This window comes from Typopeltis vanoorti, chromosome 9, assembly GCF_054136105.1.
Source record: "Typopeltis vanoorti isolate ZY-2024b chromosome 9, IOZ_Tvanoo_1.0, whole genome shotgun sequence".
Classification (NCBI taxonomy): Eukaryota; Metazoa; Arthropoda; class Arachnida; order Uropygi; family Thelyphonidae; genus Typopeltis; species Typopeltis vanoorti.
In genome coordinates this window covers 66,830,866-66,847,839 of record NC_143557.1, presented here as the reverse complement: position 1 = coordinate 66,847,839, position 16,974 = coordinate 66,830,866, and the positions used below count along the sequence as shown (strand labels likewise).

At 34.8% G+C, this 16,974-nt stretch overlaps 1 protein-coding gene across 1 annotated transcript in view; it reads right to left on the bottom strand.

Moving 5' to 3' along the window:
• LOC150103112 (lysosomal phospholipase A and acyltransferase-like) overlaps positions 1-15,730 on the bottom strand; it is a 66,214-nt gene extending 50,484 nt beyond the window's left edge. Inside the window, exon 1 of the mRNA XM_090397360.1 lies at positions 15,480-15,730. Within this exon, the coding sequence (XP_090253486.1) occupies positions 15,480-15,612 (133 nt within the window). The 5' untranslated portion in view covers positions 15,613-15,730. The remainder of the gene's footprint in view (positions 1-15,479) is intronic.
• Between the last annotated feature and the right edge of the window lie 1,244 nt (positions 15,731-16,974).

Below are 16,974 nucleotides of genomic sequence, written 5' to 3'. Positions count from 1 at the left end.
GAAAAAAATTTCATCTTCTTCTCTTCTATCATCTATGTGGATGATGATGAGACCAAATGAACTTTCCACTTCTGTCTGTCCCTGGAGAGTCCAAACAATTCTGTCCAATTTGGTGTCGCTTGTTGCGATTTGGTTTTCAGGATCCTCCTTTATTTTATTTTGTCTATCCATCTAATTCTGGGCTGCCCTTTGGATCTTTTGCCTTCCATCATTGTATTCAGGGCTTTTAGTTGGTAACCTTTCTGTTCCCATTCTGGTCACATAGCCAAACCATTGCAGTCTTCTTTTTTGAATTTTTTCTATTGTTATTTCTTGTTTTAGTCGTTTCTTTATGTCATAGTTTATCCAGCAGAGATACTCCAAGTAATCTTCTTAGCCAACCCATTTCAGTACTTAATTTTTTCTCTTCAGCCTTTTTGAAATTCCAGCATTCACTTCCATAGAGCGAGTATTGGGAGGACCACTGTCTTATAGATTCTTACTTGCTTGATGTCTCTTGACTTCCATATTTTATTAAGTCATCCAAAAGTTTGGGATGCTTGACTGAATCACCTGTTTATATCTTTTGTAATTTCACCATTGCTCAATTACTACTTCAAGGTAGGTGAAGCTTTCTACCTGCTCTAGATTCTTACTATCAATTTCAATTTTCAGATTGGTGTTTCTTTTTCCTATTCGCTTAGTTTTTGTTTTGTGTATATTTATGTTTAATCCAAATTTTATACATTCTTCTTTTATTTTATCAGAAATTCACTGTACATCTTCCATGCTTGCAAGTAATGCAACGTCATCTGCAAATTTTAAAATTTGTTATAGTTTCCCATATATTTTGATTCTGGATTCATCATCATCAAATTCCTGCCATGTACCCTCAAGGGGTGTACAGGATATGATAGTACTACATGAAAAAAATTACATCATTACTAACTTCCTATCTACAATTTTCCTCCAAATCAGTCTGTTACTTGTCAAAACTCCAACATTATCAGATCTTATATTTCTGTCTTCTAAGGCACTTTTTAATGTATCAGTCCACCTATATCTTGATCTTCCTCTGGGTCTTTTTCCTGCCAACCTGGCAGAGAACAGTTGTTTTGCTAATCTTCCCTCGCCCATTCTGTTTAAGTGACCATACCACCTGAGATTAGCTCTGCTAATGCATTCCTGGATACTGACAACGTCAAGTTCTTTCCTAACATCCTCGTTCTTAATATGATATTGCCATTGATGCCATCTGTTCACGCCTCTAATCTTTCTCAGGACACTCATATCTGCGGTCTCTAGTCTTTGGTCAAGTGTTTTACTTCTGACCCAGCTCTCAGATCCATAAGTTAAAACTGGTTTGAACACTGTCTTGTATACAGCTAATTTAGTGTTCCGACTAATTTCTCTCTTATTCCATATGAATTTATTCAATTGACTTCCCACCATACCAGCTTTGTTGATTCTGTTGTCTATTTCTATTCGATTTACCATCTTCACTAAAAATCGTGCCTAAGTAGAATGTTTTACTTGTTCCACAGGATCTCCATTCACAACACAGTTGACATTTTCAATGATTCTGCCTGTTTTCATTGTCTTTGTCTTTTTATTGCTGACATTCATACCATATCTATTACAACAGTTATTCAATTTAGTCAGAGAATCTTGCAGACTTGTAGTGGATTTATTTAGAAGTATAACATCATCCGCATAAAGCAAAGAGCTGACATTAACATCTCCAATTTTGATATCATGTTTAATACCACCTTCCTTCATAATGTGATCCATATAGATAATGAATAACAGAGGGAATAATGTACATCCTTGTCTCACACTAGATTTAACATTAAACCATCTTCCTGTACTTCCTTCAATTCTAACTGCTGACTTACAACTCAAATAAAGACCAAGTATTGCTTGATATAATGCCCCATTGACACCATATAACTGTAGCGTATTGAATAGCTTCTCTCTTGGCACCTTGTATATGCCTTTTCCAAATCGACAAAACTCTGGAGTCTTCTTCGTTTAAGGCCTTACCAGTTGCTTCTTCCAGTGTATTCAACGTTCTTCAACATTTTTACACCTGCGGACCGGCTGATGGCTAAGACAGAAATTGAACAGATCTGGTGACAGATTGCAACCCTGTTTTACTCCACTCTCTGTGTGGAACCAGTTGGTTAAGGTGTACTCGACTCGTACTGCACTTTCTGATTTCTCGTATAGATTCTTTATTATTCTTTTGGTTTTGTTGGGAATTCCAAATTCTTTCGTAGTTTTCCCATAGTTCTCTTCTACGGATTGAATCAAATGCCTGACGAAAGTCTATGAAATTTATATAGCAACTTTGGTTGTACTCTAGTGTCTTTTCTACTAGTTGTCTTAATGTGAATAGTTGATCAATTGTGCTTTGTCCTGGTCTGAATCCCCTTGCTTGTTCTATATATGACTTAATTTGTTTTTGGTGTACTTTCGTAAAAATCTTACTTGGAATACTGAGGAGACTAATGCCTCTCTAATTATTGCATTCTGTTTTATCTCCTTTTTTGTATATAGGAGTTATAACTGATTTGGTCCGATCAGTAGGAATTGATTCATGTTTGTAGATCCTTTCAAATAATTTTTTTAAATGGTTCCAAGAGTTGTTCCTTTCCTGTTTTTAAGAATTCTGCATATATTTGGTCATTACCAGGTGCTTTCCTAGTTTTAAAGTTTATCTATGCTGTGTGCTATTATTTCTTTGGTAAACATATTTGTTTCCTCTTCCTATTTCAGTGGCTGGAATAGTAATATCCTGAGGTGTTTTTATTATATAAGTTTCTAAAGAATACTTTCCATCTGGCCATTCTTTTTGTTTTACTTTCAATTATCATTTTTGTTGTCTGTGTCTTGTTAATTTGGTCTATATCAGCGTTCTTCAACCTTTTTACACCTGTGGACCGGCTGATGGCTAAGACAGAAACATAAACCAAATGTTAATAGTATTTTATTTATTAAATCTAATGTTATAAAATTACAATTTTTAGTTAGTGCAACATCTGCTGCTGCTTAGAGATTAAAAAATTTGATATACGTGGCTGGAGCATTGTTCCTGAGAGACGAAGAAATTTTTGGCGGACCGCCAGGACCACAGGTTGAAGAACAAGGGTCTATGTAACCCATGGAGGTTATTTTCTTTTGATAGCTTCTCTGCCATTTTGCATTTTTCTTCTGACTAGTTATTCTTGTCTCTTAACTAGTTTTCTAATTTCTCTGGTTAATCTATTATATTTATTTCTGTTATAGTTCTGTTTTAATTTCATGCTTAACCTTTTTCACTTCAATCGAGATCCAATCCTTTTCTTTCTCTTTCTGTGTAACCTATTGTATTTTCTGCCGATTTTAATATTATTTCCTTTAATTTGCACCAATGTTCTTTGATGTTTATATTCTGTTTTGGTAGTTCCTTTAGGTTTTTATCTAGTTCTAGTTGATATTTTCTTAGAATATTGTTGTCTTGTAGTTTTTTTTTTTTTTTTACATTCAGCCACCTTTTGACTCTAAAAGCGCTTTTAGATTTTAACTTTATTCTTAGGTTTGCTAATACTTATGGTCTGATCCACAGTCGGCAGCAAAGGATCTGCAATTTAGGACTTTTATGACTATGCTTACACAAGAGAAAACAGGAATACTGCTGGAGATGGGAGAAAGAAAAAAAATTTCATACAAAAGCAAAAACAGTTTATTGCTCCCTGCAATAAACTGCAACAATGCTATTTTTGAGTTCAAATTTAGTAGGTGTGCTCTACCTGGCTCCCGGTGAAACAAACACACAAAGTCCATATAAATCCAATGAACTTTTCCGCGCGCGCGCGAGAGAGACCACCAGTCCTATACAGAAAAATAACTGCATCTTTGGGCTTAGGTGTTGGTCAGAAGTCACATTGAACCTTTAATGGAATGAAAACAGCACAAGAATTGACTTCATACTTTAATGCTTCTGATATAGTCTGTCACAGAGACATCTTCAAGTGAGCACAATATAATTTTAGGACTTTTATGACTGTGCTTACATAAGAGAAGACAGGAATACTGCTAGAGATGGGAGAAAGAAAAAAAATTTCATACAAAAGCAAAACCAGTTTATTGCTCCATAGCACACAAGCAACATAAAGTGAAACTTAGTAGACCAAAGTCCTAGTTAGGAAGAGTGCTCTTTATAAGTGCTAACATGAAGCTTCAGTTGTAACTTGGGCTACCTATCAATTATCATTATCAAATTCCTGATATGTACCCTCAGGGAGTGTATGGGATAATACAATACTACTACTACTACATGAAAAAGTAGTATCATTACCACTCTCCTTTCAATGACTTTCCTCCAAATTAATCTATTATCCGCTGAAGCCTCCAATATTATCAGATATTTCTGTGTTCTAAGGCATGTATCCGCTCTCCAGCCAAAAGGCTGTGGTCTTCCGGGTATGTTTCCTGTCATGCTAACAAAACGCACTTGTTTAGCTAATCTTTTCTCTACTATTCTGTTTAAGTGACCATACCATTGAGATTAGCTCTGCTAACACATTACTGAACGCTAAAATCAAGTTCTTTCCTAATAACATCACTGAAAATTTTGATGCCATCTGGTTACTCCCTTAATTTTTTTCTGAATCTTTTATCTCTGGTCTCCAATCTCTGATCAAGAGTTTTTTTTTTTTTTTTTTAACTCTATTCTCAGATCCATAACTTAGAACTGGTTTGAACACACTGCATGCTGCTAGTGTAATGTTTTGGCCAATTTCAAAATTAGATATATTGTTGGTATGGCATCTATGCATAGCAGAACAATGGCAGCCAAGATGTCTTTGTTGGGCAAGTCAAATTTGCATGATTTTGTGCAGTGTAAAATTTACGAGATGTATTTGTTGCGAAAGTTGAAAGATTTGTGGAAGGAGAGCAAAACTGGCGAGAAAATGTCTAATAAATGCATACAGACAAATTATGTGACAGAGTAGAGGGCACTGATATAAGACCAGAAAATGTTGGTGATAATACTGAGAGTGTAGTTGCGGAAGTTCAGGAGAATGCAGAAGACCAGAATAAAGAAATCGTGAGCTTGCACGTAGTCCTTCACAGGACAAAGAATGAAACTGAAAGGCTGAAGAAATAGCATGAGATCAGTCAAACTGAAAACAGAAAAAAAACAAGAGGTCCAAAGCCAAAAAGTAAACTAAGAATTGAGTGAATGAGCATAAGCAAATAATGAGGTGAGAAGTATTGTATGAGCGAGGATGTGAAAGAGTTGTTAAAAGAAGTGAAAAAGAAGAGTGAGAGGGTGAAGTTTGTGAGTCTACTGCCATGCTTTGATAGAGGTGAACCGAAGAGAGTGAGGATAACTAATGACTCAATACACACAGGTTGTGAAGGAATGCTGTAGAGTTTGTGAACCTATGGCCTGATTTTGATGGATGGAAAGATTTATACAATGCTGATGGACTGCACTGAAATGGATTTGGTGTATATATATATATATATATATATATATATATATATATATATATATATATCGATCGATCAATCGATAGAGAGAGGTGAACCGAAGAGAGTGAGGATAACTAATGACTCAATACACACAGGTTGTGAAGGAATGCTGTAGAGTTTGTGAACCTATGGCCTGATTTTGATGGATGGAAAGATTTATACAATGCTGATGGACTGCACTGAAATGGATTTGGTGTGTGTATATATATATATATATATATATATATATATATATATATATATATCGATCGATCGATAGAGAGAGCTTTGTTCACTGAAAGTGTGAAAGCACAAAGTCAGGAAAACTAAAACAATTAGGGTGGATGTCAAAGAGTGTGTGAGTGTAGGCATCCATGAAGCAAATAAGTGTGTTAATGACAAAACAAAAATTTGGAATCTAGTCTCTCAGGCAACAATATCAAATGGGGTTATCAATTCAGGATGTAAAGGTGGTTGGGGTCTTAAGGGGATGCTACAGTTTATACTAATGCTAGAAGCATGAAGGAATAAGAGGGAAAAAGTTTTTGGCATTGGTTAGTACAACCTCACCAAAAGTTATAGGCAGTGAAACTTGGCTAACAGATGACAGTTACAGGGATAGAATGTGATGGATTTAGTATTTTCAGAAAGGATAGAGTAGACAGGACAAGGGGTGAGATACTGCTGATGATAACAGATGAATTGCAGCCAACAAGATTAGGAGTCAGTCAGGCAGAGGGAGATTCTTTTGAAACAATGTGGTGCGAGATTGGGGCCAATAGGACAAAATACATAATTGGTTGCTACTATAGGTCAGGGGATGCTAGGAATGATGTGGAAGCATGCATCAGTAAATTAGTACACTGAGTGCAAGGAAAGTAATTATTATAGGGGATTCAACTTCAGACATATAGATTGGAAGGAAGAAAGATCACATGGCAAAAAGGAAATGAATTGATACACATACTGCAAGACATAGGGGACTTGGGGGGGGGGGGGGGGTATGCGAATGTTGGATCTTGTTATAGGGCCAGAAGACCTGTCCATAACTGAGATTAGCATCTCCAATTTTGATATTAGGTTAATATCAATTTCTTTCATAATGTGATTCATATAGTTTATGAATAACAGGGGGAATAACATGCATTTTTGTCTCACACCTGATTTAACATCAAACCATCTTCCTGTACCTCCTTCAATTCTAACTGCTCACTTTCGATTCAACTACAGACTATATATTTCTCAATACAATGTCCTGCTATACCATATCTACAGATATGATAGTTTCCAGATCTGGAAAAAAAAAAACTTAAATACAGATCCTTGTTAGATTCTCATGACTTCTCCACTATTTATCTTCAAGTGAAAATTTCATCCTTAGAACCCATTTGTCCTGAATCCAGCTTGTTCTTCTCTAAGCTTCACTTCCACACTAAGCTGTTTCTCAAGTATACTTGCATAAATTTTACCAGGCACACTCAGTAGGGAAATTCCTCTGTAATGCTCACATTAAGTTTTATTTCCCTTTTTATAGATGGTATTATGAGAACTATTCTAATCATCCAAAAATCAATCCTCTAACTAGGTTTTGAATTGCAGTGCAGCCACTGTAAAGCTTTTATACTTCCATATTTGAGCACTTGTGGTCAAATATCATCTACCACCAACTGTCTTTCCATATTTGAAGTTTTTGATAGGTTTTTCTACTTCAAGTACTGATATATATATTTTCCTGATTGCATTCCTATTGAGTATTTTCTAAAACCATGCTGTCCCTTCTTGTTTCATTTAGCAATCTTTCAAAATAATCATTCTAGATATCTAAAATATTTTCAGTTTTCACGTCACCTTTATTATCTTCGATTCCTTTTACAGTACTCTTTCTCCCATTTCCGAGGTTTTTTGATAGCTTCTAGAATATTTTACCCACCTTCCTAAAATTTATTTTCTATGTTATGTCTTCCCATGACTTCTGTTTACTACTGCTCCTTTTCCCTTATTGTAATTGCTGAATATAACATCTTGTATTCATTGCTTAGTTACACAATGCTTCACTTTCCTACATTTTTCTCTGTATTCTCTCAGAGCATAAGCTGATCTACTTACCAGGAACTTTCGATATGCTTTCTTTTCCTTGATTGCCTCTTTCACTTCCCAAGTCCACCATGGAGTTCTAATTTTTCTGTACTTATAGAAAACCTCACCACATGCCTCTCTGGCTGAATAAGTCATTTCTTTAGGGTTTGCCAACAAATTTCTAAGTACTGATTCTTGTTTTCAATTTGTTTTGTTTTTTTCCTGAATAACATTTGAGTTTACAGTTCATCTCTGAAAGCTGATCAACTTTGATTTGTTTCTTACACATTCTTCTTTTCAATAAGAAATTCAATTTTATTCCACTCAAAACCAAATGGTAATCACTTCCAATTTAAAATCTTCTGTATGCTCTTGTGGCCTAAACCTGTCAAGAAGATATCATAACATAACACAATCAATGAGACTTTTCCTATTTCTTGCATCTTCTCTCTCAATGAATTTGTGCAAAAGTTTATGTTGGAGCATGGTATTTGTAATAACTAATACATGTCCTGAACAGAAATCTAACAGGCACTTTCCATGATTATTAGACTTGCTCTAAGTTTTCCCAAAACATTTCTATATGTCTTGTAATCATTCCTTCAGCTGCCTTTTCTAATGCCTCAATTTCTTCCTTAGTAGAACCTTCTGTGGGACCTTTAGACACAAATAAGTTTCATTGTCCAGTTGCCTATTCTGATATTTGCCCACATCATTCTACTTAATACTGCCTGCTATTCAAGAGAATTATCTTCATATTTAGTATTGAGTACTAGGATACTACTCCTTTTTCCTTATGTAACTGTCTGAATATGAGATCTTGTATTTATTGCTCAGAATTACTGTTGGGGAGTTAAACTAATTCCTACTTATTTAAATTAGGTTTTTAAGGGTAGCTACAGATTCTGAAAAAGACTCGCATCTTCCTGTCTGCCCTTTGCTCTAGGAACAAGTAACCATACATGCAAAGAATCGTTGGTCCTTAAGGAAATGGATGGTAAGGGCAGTCGCAGTTTCAAGTAGGACTTAAAGGCAGTGTAGAGATTGTATTTTTTTCCCTTTTTTTTTTTATATCCTGGATGCGGGGAATGGTAATCACATTATAATAATCTGTATGTAAAAGATCTAGGATTAGAGGAAAGATTAAGTATTTGTTATTTAAACATGCATTTAGGCTTAGGTGCTGGTTTACACTTATAACTAAATTTAATGGAATGAATGCAGCACAGAAAATTAAATAACAGGTTTAATTGTTGAAATATTTTGTATCTGTCACAGCAATATCTTCTGGAATACAATATTAAAATTATAATTCTGAAGCTGACTATGACCATGCCTTGGATAATCTCTAAGCTGCTTTCAAACCCACACTACAAATAAAAACTCCTATGCTTCATGACAGTAAATACAAAACTTGAAAGACTATTTTTAGAATCAGCAGCAGATTTAAAAAAGCAGTCTAATCTAAACAAATACAGTTATATTAAACTTTCCAAGATTTAGGAACTTTAATTCTTAGACATAGGGCCGGCTTAGACACAAGAGGCACTGGCCTAGGGGTGCAATGGCTTTGGGTAACCAACAATGTAAAATAAAATTATAGTATTATTATTATTGCTACATGACACCTCGAGGGAGTCCAAAGACTCATCATGGGATGGCACACTACTCTACTTCACTAAATACATCTCATCCTCTCCACTACTACTTAATTCTCCAACTACGACACTACTACATCCACACCATCTATCACCCATCATCACCAACAACAGTATATTTTTTTTGTCTGTAAATGTGTGTGTGTTCTGAAGGCTGATTTGTCTGTACACAGGATGAAAAACCTAAGTTTCTGGGAGAAAAAAAAACCCTGCTTCCACCATATGAGATCGACTAACTCACCTTCAACTGAAAAAGCCCATATAAGGATTCCCCTCATCACGACGAGGATCAAACCCAGGTCTTTTCCAATCGAAGGGCATAACATTCCACTATTCTTCCAATTGCACTATGGCAGCTACTATTAGTCGAAGTAACAGTAATAGTCGAAGCATTGGTGGTACGAGCAGTGCCCCTCAAAATGCTCTATATGCACTTTTTTTTAGCAATAACGATAAACTGCTTTTAACAATAAAGAATTTTATGAAGCCTGCCTGTCTTGTCTTACAATGCGTTGATAACTGGCCTAGGGGCACCGCATACCCTCGAGCCGGCACTGGTTAGATCTCTCACACAACAGCACCCATACAGGATATCCCCCCACACCCCATAAGACTTTAGGCTTAAAATGGTCTAATTTCTTTCACTTATTATGTATTAATACACTTTTTATATTGTATTCCTGAAGATGTCTCTGTGACAGAGATGAAACATTGGAACAATTAAACATGTAGTTTAATTATTTCTGTGCGCTTTATTCATTCCATTAAATTTAATTACGAGTATTTTGTTATTTCTGTTGTAACTACAGGCATTAGATAAAAAAAAGTGTGGCATATATAGTTACATTCAGCTGTGACAGATGCCTCAATGAAACAGAATGATTGCTCTTCAGTAAGAGTGCCAACAATATTCACCACACACACATCTTTTATATCTACCAGTGTGAGTAGGTGTCTGTATACTCTAAAAGAGAAGTATTTGAAAGATGTGTTATTAAATTGTCTAAAAGAGCTAGCCTTGTTAACCTTCTCAAGACTAGACTGTTGCTAACCTGTGTTCCCCCGCCCCCCATAGTAAAGTGGATCTTGGATGTTGATTGTCTAGACCAGTGGTTCCCAAACTTTTTCAGGCCACCGCCCCCCTCAAATCCATAAACTCATCGTCAGTGCCCCGTGTCTTACCTGAATCGACCCTACATTCAGAAAAGCGATTCACACAACCCACAGGAACAGTAATAACATTTTAAAAACATATATTAATTTATAATTTAAATTTATTTTAAATCCAAAAAAAAAAAAAAACATTTAACTTTAATAGCAACTTTACATTAAAATCTAATAAAACATTGTATTATAAGGCTATTCAATAGCAGCTATTGACTTGAATGTTTTGAAAATCTTTAATGTGATGGATGGGCTTCATGGAGTGATGGACTTCATGGAGACAGTTTTCCTATGTCTAGTTTAATATAACTTAGCAGTAGTCTTAAATCTCCATTGAGTTATCTGGAGTCTTATTCAAATTAAGTGGATATTGAATCCAACATTATTTCAAAGCCGAACAGAGAAACTACAAGAGTTTCAGTGAACTACAAATGTTTCATACCGAATATAGAAACTATAAAGTTTCGGCAGATCAAAGCGTAAGCAAACCTTTCATGACAGGAGCAACTCGTAGTAAAAGTGGAGTAATACTGATCACTATCCTTAGTATTTCCCATAATGTAAAAGACATCTCCTAGTGGACATGCATAACATCATACACGTCCACTAGGAGATGTGTTTTATATTATGAGAAATACTAAGGATAATGATCAGACCTTACTCTATCTTTATTACGAGTTGCTCCTGTCATAAAAGGTTTGCTTACCCTTGGATCTGCCAAAACTTTTATAGTTTCTATATTCGGCATGAAACTCTTGTAGTTTCTCTATTCGGCTTTGAAATCTCTTTGCAGAAAGAGCAGAGATCTCTTTCTACAACCAAAACTCTTCATAAGATTTCTTAAATTTTGGCATCAGCTCAAAGTCATTTTGCAGTTCAATTAGTTTTTCCTCCCACTACCTCAGTATCGGAAAATGGATTTATTATCTAATCTGGAACTTCCAACGAAAGTAAATCCTTGATCTACTTGCCTTGTCAGGATGTACCTTCTTCAAATGTTCAATTATTTTGGAAGGCTTCATGGCCTCATTTGAGAAGACCCTTTCACAACTTGGCACATTGGCAGCTGCTGGTTTGTTGGTGCTGGTATACATCCACATTTTAGGTATTCAAAGCTATACTGCCTACATTTCTTCTATGACATATCTGCATCTGCCATTTCTATTCTGGAACATGCAGAAATAAGCGTACATACATATTTGAAAGCAGTTTTTATAAATAATAATCTTTATCTTTATATTCTCACAATATAACAGAACCTATAATTTGCCAAGCTGTGACACAACACTTACATAGCTAAACGCTTCACATTTTTGTTCAGTAAATAGGAATATGGGAAAATACATTATAACACACTCAATACTATTAAGGTAAAAAAGGACCACTTCAAAAATTACCAACAAAAAACTCGAAAAATGTCTTGGAAAACAACAACATGGAAAACAACAAAAAATGTCTTAAAAATAACAATAACAATAATAATAAAACAGCCGCAATTAATTATTGCACATTTCAGCATTTTGCAGCACACCTTCAGTGCACCCCTGTTGTCTGCTTGCCTCTTAGCGCCTCCTTAAGTAATCAAACCGCCCACCGGGGGGGGGGGGGGTACCACATACTTTGGGAATCATTGGTCTAGACGATAAGGCCTAAACAAAAACATGTTATCAATATATCTTAGCCAGACAGAAGCCTTAAGTAAGCATATGTCAAGGACATGGTTTTCAAAACTTCCCAATTAAAAATTGCCAGGGAATGTGAGAGAGTAGAACCATTGTTATTCCCTTCGTATATTTTGTTCCCATAAGAGAAATAACCTGCATGAATAGCAAAGGAGTAGAGCTCTATGATATCAGAAACAAAAATGTTTCTTAATAGTGCTAAGGTGTGTAATTCAAGAGGATAGTGGTGAAGAGAGAACTGATGTTAAAAGCAGATCATAATATCAGAATCTTTTAAAATAAAATTTTTGACAGAAGCTTTAAAATGGTGGAATTTTTAATGTAAGAAGTAGTATGTCCAATGAGTGGAGCAAGACATTTGGCCAATTGTTTGGTTAATCTATAAGAGAGGAAATCAATAATGTCTACTATTAGCCTAAGAGGATTATTGGGTTTGTTAATTTCAGATTATTTGTATATCTGAGAGGAGGAAGGAGATGGGAAGTCAAAAGTTTTAGTTTAGGATCATGATCTAAAGAAATATAAGCAGATGAGTTGCTGAGCATAACATCCATTTTACAGTTATATTCAGGGATGTTGAGGACTATAGTAGCATTACCCTTGTCACCTTTAGTGATGACTATATTTTTATTTTTCTATAGAGTGCTATGAGCAAAGATCTGGATTACTTTGTAGGGAGAACAAAGCTCATATAAAAATGTTAGTAATCAGGCCCATTGTGATTAGCAATATCTGAAACCAAACTGCAGGCACCACAGTCTATGTGACACATCACATCTAATAATGGTACTTGTCTAGAGTTGTGGCCAAGACTAAGGACATTGATGAATGCTTCATTTAGCCTTTTTTTTTTAAACCGGTCTGGGTAGTGGCCCCTTGCCTTTAATACATAGCATCATACATCTTCTCAAGGAGATGGGCTGTGCATTAAGGTAAATATTAAGAATAGTGATCAGAGCTTATTCTACCTTTACCATGAGTTGCCTTGACTTGCACTACTTTGAGGGTCAGATAGACTTGCAATACGTGCAGGTGCAAACTTGACTTATTTGTCTGTCTGCTTACTTTGGAAATGGAGTAAAACCAAGTTTAAAATAGCTTGGCATCTTTAACATATATATTATATATATATCTAATCTATGTATATAAAAAGATAAGCCAAAATTTGAAACGTTTTTATGTCATGTTTTTTGTCTCTGGCTTACCAGCCCGGAACTCGGGGGGGGGGGGGGGGGGGGGGGGGGCATAGGCAGGGGAAGAGCCCCCCCAGTATATATATAAATTCCTTATGTTGTAGAAGCGTCAATAATGACAGAAATTTTAATTTTTGGAAATATCAAAAATGTAAATGGTTCTGATATTATGGTCGGTAATAACATCACTTCTCTCTTCACCACTATTCCCTTCAATGACATCTTTGCATTTTTAAAAAAGTTCACCCCTCCCACTGGACATATCACAGATCTCTACTCCCCCTGAAAATCAATGCAGGTTACTTGCCTTGGAAGAAACAAAACAGATGGATCCCCAAACCTCACCTTGCCAATTTTTACATGAAGAATTTTGAAAAGCAGATTCCATCTAAAATATATGATGTGTTCTCAATTTGGCCTCATGGTTTGAAGATATCTCTGTTTATCAATGCAGTCAACATCAAAGAATCCATGTTACTACAGGAAAAAATGAGATTAACAATAGTCTAATTTTATGAGATACCTTAATAACAAATCTTGTCAACAGTAACCTCTCTTTTGTAGTATAAAGAAAACCTACTCACACTCTATATATCTTCACACACTTTATAAATTTCCTCCATCCCTCCCAATAGTATGGTATCATTAAAATGCTTATTAGTAGAGTCATTAGTCTGTTCCAATGAGGCACCTGTCACGGGCAAACTTAACTGTGTATACAACACCTTAATCTAATGACTATAATTTTAACAAAATTAAGGAATTACTTAACCCTTTCCCTAATCCTAAAATTCTCTATTTACAAATTATAGTGATGAGATCATTATTCATAGCCTGATGTATATCAGAAAAAATAGCCAGAATGTAAAAATACAATCTCTGTTCTGCCATCAAGCCCTATTCCAAACTGGCTATCCCCCATCCATTTCCCTAAGTACTGACTCCATCCTCTCAGTTCCTGGTGTGCATAGGGTTTCTCGTTCCTGCAAGGTAGGCTTAGTATGCGAAGACTGGAAGATCTGACAATATATATTTGGAAAAACAAAAAATACATCTGTAATCAAGAGTATGACCAATCAGATGTGATGCCTTGGATACCCAACACTAGGGATCCCAGATACATTGGAAAAAAATTACGGGACACTTATGACTGAGGGTGAAAGTTTAGTATGCGCATCCATCACATATGCCAGTCTTACAAAATGATTGCATGGTAAGGTTTACTATGAACACAACTAGAAATACTTTACTAAGTATAAGTAAACAAATAGTAAATCCAATTGTTAGGCTGCATATTTTCATTAAGCCACTTTAAGTTACCTTCAAATGGTTTTTTACTTACTATTATAGATACAAAATAGATTGTTAATACAGTAATGCTCTTCTCACCTGACAATATTCTTATTAATCAATCAGTCTTGCTCACTCTTGCAATACTTTTCTTAAGAATGAATTTCGTAAAACGGCCGTAAAATACGGGACGTCTGGGATCCCTACCCAACACACCTTCAAACGGAAAAGACCTGCTATGTTTCATTGCAACAAATTGAAAAGTGAGGGTTTTTTTTTTAATATAGAATCTGCTGTTAACTTCAAAAACTAACATAGTTTAACTATGGCTGTGTTAATAGTAATTCGGAAGCATCCCGAGTTAAATTCTAGGCTTTCTACTAGAAATACTTAAAAATTTCAGGGAGGAAATAGAGCACAGACATTGTTATTTAAGATTTTAACATGTTCTTGCATCTGCATGTATTTTTTTTTTTTTTTTTGTGAGCTGAACCTTCCGTAATCTTTAAAACGCGTTTAAGAAAGTCATGCAATGACATGCATAATCAACATAATCTTCAGTAATTGTGTTAAGAGAATTCAAAAGATCTCTCGGGTATCTTCTGGAAGGATGTGATAACGACCAGACTTAAAAAAAAAAAATAAAAAAAGACAGATAAAACCGTATCTTCTGTTTCTGTTTATTTATTTCTCAAACTTGAAGCTAGCTACAAGTTTCACATCAAATTTCTGCAGATTTAAACTTCTTTGGTACTACAAATTCTTAATTTGATTATATGAACTAAAAAAAAATCAATAAATATACTTCTTATGTATTATATTTTAGAAATGAGATGTGTTCTACTAATAAACAAGAATTGGGTAAACATAGACTAATGTGACTGATTAATATTTGAATTACATCACAAAGCATTTCAGGAAAACAAATATCTTACCTAAAATCACAGGATAATAGGTAGCATGAGTTTGCAAAATACCGGCGTCCACAGCAACCAATAACCGCAGCGTAAACAATAAAATTACGCCACAACGAAAATTTACAAATTTCTTAAAGCAGTTACCTATCATGAGTTGGCGTGCAACAAGCAAAATTTTAAAAAAAAATTCAATTATGCTACAAAAGCAAATTGTCAAGAATCAGCACCACCGTTTCAAACTTAACAGGAAAACAATACGATAAACACATTACATGCCTTGTCTTTTAGGGCTCAGGAAAACATGTGCTGATATCACGTGAATCTCGTGCGATTATGACGTCAGAGTTTCCGACTAAAATATTACACAAAAATTATTGAGATGTACAAATTTTCTCTCCAGCTTGCATAAATAGCGTGTAGTGTGGTCAGAACGTATTCAGTCATTCTCATATGCAGATGCTGAATTTTTTTTTCTTTTTTTTTTTCTTCATTCACTCTCTTGATGTTGATTGCTGGTATATTTATATTCTTGCTAATGAAAATCTTCATTAGGAAGAATATAATTACATATATGTTTACATGTAAGCTTAATTTTTTTTTTTTCACTTCGTGGCTCTGCTTATTCTTGTATTATGATAAATCAGTTCACTGTCTCCTTGTCGGTTCATCCATTCAGAAAAGTGGCGCTTTATTTAGCATATCCGTGGATTACTAACAGACACCAGAGATGCATGCTTTGGACTTGGCACTTTAAGTAACTGTTACAAAATTATATTTTCACCTGTCGTCGTGAAAATAGCATGCAATTTTAAACATAATTAATAACATATAAACATAAATAAATAAATTACTTTTAAATATTGTTATAATAGCAATTATATAACTATAATATTATATTATGATAATTATAAATTATTTAAATATAATTATAATTTACTTTTTACATATGGTTATAAGTTATTTTAATTATAATAAATATTGTTATAATATAAATTTATGTTTCTTTGCAAAAAATACATTAATTATCATAAAACATATAAAATGTTATTCTGTAAATTATACGGATATTTGTTGTTCATGAGATCTCAGGCATGCGAAATCTGCCACTATCTGCGATAAATTTTGTGTACAAAGCAGATAATGAAATCTTTGAAAAATGGTGGAATACACATTCAGCTAAGATTGTTAATTGATTAAATGATGACCTACACAATTGTCGACGTGTAATCATGATGTCAACTTTAAATCAATCAACACCAAGTGATCTAGGTGTAAACGGTGATTACTGCTTCGCGGTGCTTGCTATTAGCAAAACGCAAGAAAGAAAAAAAATCACCATTTTGTTAATCCTTGCGCGTATCACTCTCAGTTTTGTCGATAACGAGCTAAGTGGTTCTCAAACTTGATGATACTACGTCAAAAAAAAAAAAAAAAAAAGAGGTTAAAATCCATACACGGTTCAGCTCCAAACTTATCGAATCAACCTCTCATCCTTTTCTTTCCCTATGCCTCC